This window comes from Protomyctophum bolini, assembly GCF_963924005.1.
Source record: "Protomyctophum bolini genome assembly, chromosome: 16".
Taxonomy (NCBI): Eukaryota; Metazoa; Chordata; class Actinopteri; order Myctophiformes; family Myctophidae; genus Protomyctophum; species Protomyctophum bolini.
This window is the reverse complement of record NC_137877.1, coordinates 10,705,287-10,718,088: the sequence shown is the minus strand read 5'-3', so window position 1 is coordinate 10,718,088 and position 12,802 is coordinate 10,705,287. Positions and strand designations below refer to the sequence as shown.

Genomic DNA, 12,802 nt, shown 5'->3' with positions numbered 1-12,802 from the left:
TCTATTTGTTGCAATAAATGGTTACATCTATCTACCCGACCGAAAAGTGAATACCGGTACACACCAAAAAGGTGTTTCTAAAACGGGTAGTCCCAATACTTCATTCTGATTGGCTGGTTACCGTCACGTGACCGGTGTAAATGTCAGCGATAACCCACTCCTTCAATCACTTTGTGTCATCCTGCAGCCTTGTAGCTGAACTGGGGAAGGAGAGCACTTGATTGCTCTACAAACACATGCCGTGCGGGCGTCTAAGCACCGCCCGGCTCATATGACTGTGAATGTGTGGCTCCAGGCAGCCCCGTAAAGACACCAAGCTATTCTCCCGTCACATAGCCTACTTGCCGAGCACAACAAGGAAGTGATGTTGCTCGCTCTGGTGGCGCAAAGCGTAGCTACTTTTGTGAATTCAATACTTTTATTAGGTTAATATTGCTATATGTTTGTAACCGCTTTAGAAAAGCAATAAGCCACTCGAGGCCCCAGCTTACCGGGTATTTTACACTGGCTATTTATTTAACCTTTATTTAACCAGTAAAAAAAGTTTGCCTAGTGTTGAGGAACAGGCAAAACGATAGTGGAGCTGCGACAGGAAGAGGCCTGTGACCTTTTGTGAGAAGTAGTGGAAAAGCACGACTTCATTCTATAGAAGAACCTCAGTGTGAATTTGAGCTTTTTCGCCAAGGAGTCAATGTGGCGTTTAGAATTTAACTTGTTGTCCAACCAACAAGATATTTGTACAAGTCAACCCATTCAATGGATACATTTTGGGGAAAATAGCCTTGTTTTTTTGGCCATTTAATAGCATAACTCAAGTTTGCTCTGCGTTTCATGTGTGTACATTTGAATCTAGGTAATTGCACAGACACACTTAGCAATAAAGTAGTTAATAATAAAGTAGCATTATTAGTTTATATATTTTTTTTAGAAGGAATGACAACTTCCAACAAAACTGTAGCTCACAGTTGAGAGGGAAGTGGTTCAGATTCTGACCCTGCTGGCTGTATGTATCCAGGGTCCTGGCTGAACACAGCGTCCGGCTGGATGGTGGTTGCCAACTGTTGTTGTTATGGGAATTCGGTGCCTCCTTGCCATGATGTCAACACATACGGAGATGAGCCGCCTTCCTATTTATATCAGTTCCTGTCCGACAGTCTGTCTTTTTTTCTTCTAGCAAACAATAGCTCAAAAAAAGGAGGACTTTTGACACTCCTCGGCCCGAGCAGATCCAACGAGTTATGTGCTGGGCATCAGACGTACGGCCACCGTAGTCGAGCGGAAAGTGGTTGTGCTTTACACGGAGCCTCAATGCACTTAACCCATTCTGACCTGAGATCAGACTCTAAAAATGTCTCCTACATCCTGACACTTTTCTGAAAAAGCTATGTTTCTATGTCAGTCGTTCTTCGATTTTTCAAAAATAGCAGACCTACAAGCTCGTAGCGTGCCACTCGGTGGCGTGCTATGAGCTCCTAGATCTGCTATTTTTCAATAGCTAAAGCATAGCATAATGATAACACCAAACGGGGTTCCCGCCCCAAAATGGGTTAACTCAAGTGGCTCTGAAGGAGCATGTTGTGGAGCCCAACGAGGTAGATGTAAAATGTCATGTGAAGATTTCACGTAACAATGTATGGGGGCTGGTGAACGGTTGGGGCTGTGGTTGTACAGTTTCTCCATTATGGAAGTTACTTAGGAAGAGAGTCATGAATAATGTCTGTGTGCCCAGGATATAGGTTCTAGCTACACCCAGCACACACACACACACACACACACACACACACGCACACATACAGACAGACACACGTGAACGAACGCACACACAGACGGACGCACGTGTTGTGCAAGATAGACTTTCGGTGTCACTCGGCATCAAGCGTTCCGTTTAAAACCAGCAGGAACCGAGTTGGAGCCAATAAACAAAGTCAGGCATCCATATCCGGGGGCAGCGATCAATGTCTCAATCTAGCCTATACCGCCAAATGCTGTTAGGGAGCATTAGCAGAACATTAGGAGAATCTGGAGGACGTGATACCACAGCCTGTTAATGGCCATGCACTGTCTACCGCAGACTGGAGTGAGCGAGAGACAGACAATTTGTATCTGTATCCACATGAATTTGCGTGTGTTTGCGTGTGTTTGTGTGTGTGTGTGTGTGTGTGTGTGTGTGTGTGTGTGTGTGTGTGTGTGTGTGTGTGTGTGTGTGCGTGCATGCTTGCGTGCGCTGTGCGTGCGCTGTGCGTGTGTGTGTGTGTGTGTGTGTGTGTGTGTGTGTGTGTGTGCGTGCATGCTTGCGTGCGCTGTGCGTGCGCTGTGCGTGTGTGTGTGTGTGTGCGTGCGTGCTTGCGTGCGCTGTGCGTGTGTGTGTGTGTGTGTGTGTGTGTGTGTGTGTGTGTGTGTACACACACACTTGCGGCAGGACAGTACAGATCGATCGGCCCATCGATTGTCCTGTTGCAGGAAATCGAAGGGAAATAGAAGCAGCACTGATTGCTGTGAAGTGGTCTGGCTGGCTGCTCTCACCTCCTAATAGACACACTTCCCTCCTCTCTCTGTTTTTCTCACACGTACACACGTGACACTTCTCCAAAGGCAATTCTCTCCTTCTTGTTCTGCCTCCTGCACTCCAGGCCCAGGGCAAATGTCGCATCCATAGGTGCTGAATGAACGACATTGAACGGTGTCTGTCTGTTGAGTTCTATATCTATATTATATTGACTGCAAACTTTCGGCTTTCTGTTGGTTGTCAGCGTTATTATGGGATCATTTACTGTAGATCTAAACAGTAAATACTGACAATCTCGCCCTCTACACCTCCCTTTCAATCTCTCTCCCTCTCTCTTTGTCTTTCCCTCTCTCCCTCTTTGTGGATGAGAGGGAATTCATTGTAGTAGATAATGAGCCCAATAGAGAAGCTGTTTAGCTACTGCCCACGCACACATACGCACGCACGCACACACATACACACGCACGCACGCACACACGCGCGCCTAATTAGAATGAAAGGATATGCAGATGGCGCTCATTACATTCTGCTCGCTGTCACCCACACTTTAAATTGCACCAGCCGACACGTATAGCAAAAAAAAAACAGCGCACCTCCCACGCCCCTTCGCACCTTCACAGCCAAAGGTGGTGCGAGGACTATAATACACCCACTGAAACAGGATGCTACAGTATGGCACGACATGACACACAAGCGCACAACAAACGGAGCGGGTCATTAGCTCGGCGGTTCAAAGCAAAGCAAAGTTACCATGTTTACCCTGCAGGGTAACTGGACTAAGCTCAAGAACCTGTTTACAGCCAGGCCCTGCTCATAGAACATTTCATGGTAGGGGTTCAATGCCTTGCTCAAGGGCACTTCAACGGTGGTAATTTTAACGTGCCGGTCCGGGGATACGAACTATAGCGACCTTCCGATATCAAGACCGCTCCGCAAACCGCTCGGCCACCGCTGCCATACAGAGTCAGTGCATCCGCGGCTCCCTACTAGTCGCTCGCCTCTCATTTCCCGGCACATCAAACGCTCCCCATCTGAAAAGCTCTGTAGGCTCACAACGCGCTGTGACATTCACACATGACAAGCCAGATGATGCCACTACTGTTTCATCTCTGAAGCAGTAGAGCTTCCTCGAACACCATAACATGATCAAACTGTGTGTGTGTGTGTGTGTGTGTGTGTGTGTGTGTGTGTGTGTGTGTGTGTGTGTGTGTGTGTGTGTGTGTGTGTGTGTGTGTGTGTGTGTGTGTGTGTGTGTGTGTGTGTGCGTGCGCGTGTGTGTGTGTTCGTGCGTGCAGTTACCTTCGCAGGAGAGGCCGTGGGAGGTGACCCCAGAAAGGCTGTCCCTGCATACGTTGCAGAAGGTGGGGCGTGCGTGGGAGCAGGCGTACCAGTTGTGCATCCCTGAGAAATGTTCCACATTAAACTGTGCCGTCTGGCGAACGAGAGGTTAAAACAGGTTGGGGGTCGCCAGGATGACACGGGTCACAGAAAGGCAAGTAACAACAACAGTATATACACTTCATCAAGCATGTTGTGGCTGTTCTAATGCACATTAGTGACTAAATTTGACTGAGGGACTGCCATTGGATTTTTTTAAATTTTCGTTTTTTTCATGTCATATGAAAGCAGGGAATCATAGCTTCAAATTGACATTTTGGTTGTTCAGTTTGGCCCACCAGTTTTGGAGATATGGCTTATAGAGTAATGTCTTGCAGAAAACAACGAGTTGAGAAAACAGGCTTGAAAGGTTCACTTCTGTGGGCTCTAACATTACACCTAGCTACATGTTTAAGCATTTATTTCATATTTACATGTCGATTTCAGCTCTGACACTTATTTCAGACATGCTCTCTAGTATGTGAAGTGTCTGCCTGTGCTATAAACTCATAAAATAAAAAAGTTTTTCTCCTCTGGTGAAAAGCTGGAATTTGCGCGATGGCAGTCTCTCAGTCAAATTTGGTCACATTTATGTTACACTAAATCAGTTAGACTTCATCAGCATGTTGTGGCTGTTCTAATGCACATTATGTTACATCAGTTACAAAACAGGATACTTCTTTTGGTCAACATGCTTCCAAACTATACTAGTAATGGATTTACGTTCATAGCAATGTATAGTGTGTTTCATTACAAATCAAATCACTACATTTTATCATTATCTGTTTTATGTAATGGCACTTAAAAATCTACCTTTAACTTGAATCACAAATCAAATACAATGTTTCACAACTTAAGTTAACAATGCAATATATCACAACTGCATCAGCACACTCACGCACGCACACATGCACGCACATACATACATGCACGCACAGTCGCACACACCTGATCAATAATTGACCTTAACCCATTTAAACTGAGATGGGAAGTATCGGTGTCATTTCAGATTTTAGCTACAGTATATTATATAGCAAAACATAATATTATGTTTTTCACAAAACAGTGGTACTCAAAAATGTTTTGAAAAATCTTCTCTTCCGGGGAGTCCCTGGCACAATTAAATAATCGGTTGCGTTATTCATTTGGTTTCGTAAGGTTCTGCCCTTCCTCATGAATTTAACTCCGGTACGTCTCAGTTTGCATGAAATCTATATCAAAGAAAATGTGATGCTCAACACTGGCTCCCATGGGCCTGCCTGGGAGGGCGGACTGGCAGGGAGCATTATTACACGCAACCTGCAGCTTCCACAGAGGGGGAAACATCCTCATTAGCAGGTCTGCATTTGCTGTGTGCTGTGTGCTGTGTGCTCTGTGTGCTCTGTGTGTGTGTGTGTGTGTGTGTGTGTGTGTGTGTGTGTGTGTGTGTGTGTGTGTGTGTGTGTGTGTGTGTGTGTGTGTGTGTGTGTGCGTGTGCGTGCGTGCGCCTTTTTATCGCCGGTGGGGATATGCTTTATTCCTGGGTCTGGTCAGACTGAATTAAACACATTGATTTCCTTTTGGGAAGTGTACACTTTCTGGTATACTTAATACTTAAAATGTACTGTAAAGGTTAACCACATTGACCCTGGCATCCCTATGTTTGGCAAATTAGTACAAAACAATAGGGGCTGTATTTTGCGTGTCTTAAGTAGCAGGTCTTATTACATAACTTAAGACCTGGTGGTGTGATCAATGCCATTTGGCTATTCTGAGTGGCCAAAGAGCATTGACCACGCCTCCAGGTCTTAAGTTAAGTAATAAGACCTGCTACTTAAGACACGCAAAATACAGCCCTAGAAGTCTAAACAATGATCGAGCTACAGCTCATGTTCGGTACTGTATAATCAAGCCACAACTTGTATATAATCTATTTTCAGTTTTTGTCATATAAATATAGGGCTTAAGTGGTTGTGATTTGTTTTGTAACACTGTATATTAAGGTTGGGTCTATAATCCACTATAAGCACATTTATAAGACATTATAATGCACTTATAATGCTTTATCAAGGTCCAAGGTTATACTTTATTGTTACATCTTGTGTGCAGGTACATAAGAGTGAAACTTATTTTTAGTTTTGGCTTCCTTACAGACAATGCAGCAGCATAGATAGCATAACATTCAAAACAACAAAACCAGTCATAAAGCAAAAAACTGTTATAAAGCATTATATATACTGCTTTAAACGTATAATGCTTGTTATAAATGTTCATAATCAGTCTCAGCTGAGCTAATCAATCGGCTCAGTAGAACAGATTATAATTACCATAACTTAGTCAGTTATAAAGTGTCTTTGTTATATATAGTTGTGCATACTTATACCCATTTATAACCAGTGTTATGAAGCCTTAATTATAAGCCATTATAAATGTGATTATAATGCATTACAGACCTGACCTTTAAGTCACTGATTATTTTCTTCACAAATGGAACCCTGCTCATTAGCAAGGCTCCACTGCTCTCCCGTCTAACCCATTAAAACCGAGAGAGCATCGGTGTCATGTTTAGATTTCAGCTATAGGCCTATATATATACAGTATAGGACACTGGTTGGATATACAAGAGAATAGCAGATACAGTATAATACAAGGACATCACGTGTCACTCGGTGACAAGTTTATAGAATGGGCTCGTTATGTCTTAATGGGTTATGCCTGCTGGTCCAGGCAAATTGGCGCTCCTCGATAACAACATTAGTGCGCTGCAGCCGCCGCCGCCGGGAGAACAGCACTGAGCCTGACACGAGCAGTGAGTGCACTGTGCGTGCTGCCATGTGAGGGTGTTATTGTGTCTGCGTCTCGTGTTTTGTCCACCCGCCGCTGCTACAGATACAGCAGTTTGCCAAAGCGGCACTGTATAACAGGCAATGATAAATAAATAAAACACTTGACAGGTTGGATAATTATACACTATTGTGTTGACATCTGCACAGGGTACATAGTGTTTTTGCGGCGCACACACATGTGTCACAGTGTGCATGCATGTATACAGTCTACGCATACGTGCATGCATCTGTGTGTGGTATACTTGCTGTGCTGCTGCATTGCAGGCAGTGAGGGAGGGGGCTGTGAGTGGGGGCGGGGGGGCTTATATAAGCTTTCACTCCTAAATCAGTGACATTAACATGCAGTTCCATTCTCACTCCTCCGCCTCCCCCCCCCCCCCCCTGTGATCACACCGCTGTCAAGCATCTATTCTGGATGCTTTCATAATTAAACAAAAACTCTTTTGCTGATTTGAACATACTGATTAAGAGTTGCTGCTTCCACTGCATTGTGTCCTTATGTTGCCCTGTTTATGTACTGTTGTTGTTGTTGTTGCTTTTTAGTATTTCTTTGTGTACAGCACTTTGTTTCAACCTTGTTGTATAAAATTGTGCTTTATAAATAAAGTGGATTGGATTGGATTGGAAACATAGAAAATGTTTCCTTGTTTTATAATAATGATGCAATAATAATGCTGCTTCTTCGACCTGGAAGGGAAGACGCGCTGCAGCTTAGGTGGTTCGGGCATCTGATTATAGGATACTATTATCTCGAGCGTCTCCCTTGGGAGGACCTCGATGCACGTGCCACTGGAGGAGGAGACCCCCGGGGCAGACCAAGGATCAGATGGAGGGGATTACATGGACTCACTGGCCTTGAAACGGATGCCCCATAGGAGAAAGTTACTAATGTTGCTCTGGCGAGGGAAGTCTGGAGCTCTCTGGTGGAGCTGTTGCCCCCGCGACCCGACTACGGATAAGCGGCTGAAGATGGGTGGATGGATGAATAATAGTATAATACTATGATAATTGTCATTGTGTTGATGGACTTTCCAAATTCAAGGATGTTCTTTGGCAAAAGAGAGGACAGCACACTTTTTGTTTTTGTTATTATTTTTCTTTTCTTTTTAGGGATTTGTGCTTTCACATATAATATATGTTTATACAGTGTATGTTATGTTTACATGCAATGTAGGTCCCGAGCCTCTCAGATTGGGGATTTTATGGTCGAGAGGCAACAACTAGTATACCGGTAGGCTCTAGTCCAGCACCAAAACAAATTGGTCCAGAGAATAGTCTGGATGTTATCTGCGGGGAAAATCAGGTGCTGGATGAAAACATTTGTCAAGGGAGGGTATTCCCTTAGACGTTTCCTCGTTGCCTTGTGATGAATGACAAAGTGTGTCAAGTCTTGCATTTGTGTGTATGAATTCATGCACATGCAGTGCACAACAATACCTGTGACTTCCTACTGTATACTGTGTGAGCTCTGGGTTGCTGTGACTGTACACTGTACAAGTGTTGCTTATGCGTGCATGTGAGTCAGTGCCTGGAGGGTGGCTAATGTCCCTGTTGAGTACGGCTGTCACCAATTACACATTTAAGTTGACGATTAAAGCTGCTATAAGCAATGATATGTCAACATTTTAATGACCTTTTTATTTTGGTATTCAGACAGCCAGCAATGAGTCTCTGTGACACACCAAGGGCCCACAATCTGCATTCAAGGATTTCCCTAGAAGCTTTGTCATTGGTTGATTTGCCTGTCTACTTCCTGATTGGTTAGTCATTTCGACCAGGTTTTTGTTTCGACCAATGACAAAGCTTCTAAGAATATCTTTGAATGCAGATTGTGGCCCTTACAACATTTTGGGAGCGTTTTACTCATTGCTGGCTGTCTGAATACCAAAAAATAAATAATCTTTCCCTCAAAAATGTATAAAATAGCGGGGGGATTTATTTTTTAAATGTTTGGACAGGCCGATTATGTTATAATCGTGACGGGCCTGCTGTTGAGTGAACATGAGTGTCGGCCATGCATGAGCAGCTGAGTGGTTTCACCGGGTTAGGCTGGAGGCGCCAGAGATAACGTCACAGAGGAACAGGACAACCGTATGGTCGCCCATACAGCTCTCCACCCCACACACACTCATCTGCTCCACTACACACCTCTACAGAGCACACACTCATCTGCTCCACTACACACCGCTATACAGAGCACACACTCATCTGCTCCACTACACACCTCTACAGAGCACACACTCATCTGCTCCACTACACACCTCTACAGAGCACACACTCATCTGCCCCACTACACACCTCTACACAGAGCACACACTCATCTGCCCCACTACACACCTCTACACAGAGCACACACTCATCTGCCCCACTACACACCTCTACACAGAGCACACACTCATCTGCTCCACTACACACCTCTACAGAGCACACACTCATCTGCTCCACTACACACCTCTACAGAGCACACACTCATCTGCCCCACTACACACCTCTACACAGAGCACACACTCATCTGCCCCACTACACACCTCTACACAGAGCACACACTCATCTGCCCCACTACACACCTCTACACAGAGCACACACTCATCTGCTCCACTACACACCTCTATATAGAGCACACACTCATCTGCTCCACTACACACCTCTACACAGAGCACACACTCATCTGCCCCACTACACACCTCTACACAGAGCACACACTCATCTGCCCCACTACACACCTCTACACAGAGCACACACTCATCTGCCCCACTACACACCTCTACACAGAGCACACACTCATCTGCCCCACTACACACCTCTACAGAGCACACACTCATCTGCCCCACTACACACCGCTAAAGAGCACACACTCATCTGCCCCACTACACACCTCTACAGAGCACACACTCATCTGCCCCACTACACACCTCTATAGAGCACACACTCATCTGCCCCACTACACACCACTATATAGAGCACACACTCATCTGCCCCACTACACACCTCTACAGAGCACACACTCATCTGCCCCACTACACACCACTATAGAGCACACACTCATCTGCCCCACTACACACCTCTACAGAGCACACACTCATCTGCCCCTGCACTACACACCTCTACAGAGCACACACTCATCTGCCCCACTACACACCGCTATAGAGCACACACTCATCTGCCCCACTACACACCTCTACAGAGCACACACTCATCTGCCCCACTACACACCTCTACAGAGCACACACTCATCTGCCCCACTACACACCTCTACAGAGCACACACTCATCTGCCCCACTACACACCTCTACAGAGCACACACTCATCTGCTCCACTACACACCTCTACACAGAGCACACACTCATCTGCCCCACTACACACCTCTACACAGAGCACACACTCATCTGCCCCACTACACACCTCTACACAGAGCACACACTCATCTGCCCCACTACACACCTCTACAGAGCACACACTCATCTGCCCCACTACACACCTCTACAGAGCACACACTCATCTGCCCCACTACACACCTCTATAGAGCACACACTCATCTGCCCCACTACACACCACTATATAGAGCACACACTCATCTGCCCCACTACACACCTCTACAGAGCACACACTCATCTGCCCCACTACACACCACTATAGAGCACACACTCATCTGCCCCACTACACACCTCTACAGAGCACACACTCATCTGCCCCTGCACTACACACCTCTACAGAGCACACACTCATCTGCCCCACTACACACCGCTATAGAGCACACACTCATCTGCCCCACTACACACCTCTACAGAGCACACACTCATCTGCCCCACTACACACCTCTACAGAGCACACACTCATCTGCCCCACTACACACCTCTACAGAGCACACACTCATCTGCCCCACTACACACCTCTACAGAGCACACACTCATCTGCTCCACTACACACCTCTACACAGAGCACACACTCATCTGCCCCACTACACACCTCTACACAGAGCACACACTCATCTGCCCCACTACACACCTCTACACAGAGCACACACTCATCTGCCCCACTACACACCTCTACAGAGCACACACTCATCTGCCCCACTACACACCTCTACAGAGCACACACTCATCTGCCCCACTACACACCTCTATATAGAGCACACACTCATCTGCTCCACTACACACCTCTACAGAGCACACACTCATCTGCCCCACTACACACCGCTATATAGAGCACACACTCATCTGCCCCACTACACACCTCTACAGAGCACACACTCATCTGCCCCACTACACACCTCTACAGAGCACACACTCATCTGCCCCACTACACACCTCTACAGAGTACACACTCATCTGCCCCACTACACACCTCTACAGAGTACACACTCATCTGCCCCACTACACACCTCTACACAGAGCACACACTCATCTGCCCCACTACACACCTCTACACAGAGCACACACTCATCTGCCCCACTACACACCTCTACAGAGCACACACTCATCTGCTCCACTACACACCTCTACAGAGCACACACTCATCTGCCCCACTACACACCTCTACAGAGCACACACTCATCTGCCCCACTACACACCTCTATATAGAGCACACACTCATCTGCCCCACTACACACCTCTACACACCTCTACAGAGCACACACTCATCTGCTCCACTACACACCTCTACAGAGCACACACTCATCTGCCCCACTACACACCGCTATATAGAGCACACACTCATCTGCCCCACTACACACCTCTACAGAGCACACACTCATCTGCCCCTGCACTACACACCTCTACAGAGCACACACTCATCTGCTCCACTACACACCTCTACAGAGCACACACTCATCTGCTCCACTACACACCGCTATAGAGCACACACTCATCTGCCCCACTACACACCTCTACAGAGCACACACTCATCTGCCCCACTGCACACCTCTACAGAGCACACACTCATCTGCCCCACTACACACCTCTACAGAGCACACACTCATCTGCTCCACTACACACCTCTACAGAGCACACACTCATCTGCTCCACTACACACCTCTACAGAGCACACACTCATCTGCCCCACTACACACCTCTACAGAGCACACACTCATCTGCCCCACTACACACCTCTACAGAGCACACACTCATCTGCCCCACTACACACCTCTACAGAGCACACACTCATCTGCCCCACTACACACCTCTACAGAGCACACACTCATCTGCCCCACTACACACCTCTACAGAGCACACACTCATCTGCCCCACTACACACCGCTATATAGAGCACACACTCATCTGCCCCACTACACACCTCTACAGAGCACACACTCATCTGCTCCACTACACACCTCTACAGAGCACACACTCATCTGCTCCACTGCACACCTCTACAGAGCACACACTCATCTGCCCCACTACACACCTCTACAGAGCACACACTCATCTGCTCCACTACACACCTCTACAGAGCACACACTCATCTGCTCCACTACACACCTCTACAGAGCACACACTCATCTGCCCCACTACACACCTCTACAGAGCACACACTCATCTGCCCCACTACACACCTCTACAGAGCACACACTCATCTGCCCCACTACACACCTCTACAGAGCACACACTCATCTGCTCCACTACACACCTCTACAGAGCACACACTCATCTGCCCCACTACACACCTCTACAGAGCACACACTCATCTGCCCCACTACACACCTCTACAGAGCACACACTCATCTGCCCCACTACACACCTCTACAGAGCACACACTCATCTGCCCCACTACACACCTCTACAGAGCACACACTCATCTGCTCCACTACACACCTCTACAGAGCACACACTCATCTGCCCCACTACACACCTCTATATAGAGCACACACTCATCTGCCCCACTACACACCTCTACAGAGCACACACTCATCTGCCCCACTACACACCTCTACAGAGCACACACTCATCTGCCCCACTACACACCTCTACAGAGCACACACTCATCTGCCCCACTACACACCTCTACAGAGCACACACTCATCTGCCCCACTACACACCTCTACAGAGCACACACTCATCTGCTCCACTACACACCTCTACAGAGCACACACTCATCT

The 12,802-nt window shown here is 47.0% G+C and overlaps 1 protein-coding gene across 4 annotated transcripts in view; it reads right to left on the bottom strand.

Moving 5' to 3' along the window:
* The window catches only part of dgkh (diacylglycerol kinase, eta), a 75,289-nt gene that overhangs the window by 28,517 nt on the left and 33,970 nt on the right, over positions 1 to 12,802 (bottom strand). For 3 of the 4 annotated variants that reach the window (XM_080785790.1, XM_080785789.1, XM_080785791.1), the window contains one exon: positions 3,806 to 3,938. In XM_080785790.1, the coding sequence (XP_080641916.1) occupies positions 3,806 to 3,938 (133 nt within the window). The remainder of the gene's footprint in view (positions 1 to 3,805; positions 3,939 to 12,802) is intronic. The other variant, XM_080785792.1, reaches the window with a different exon arrangement.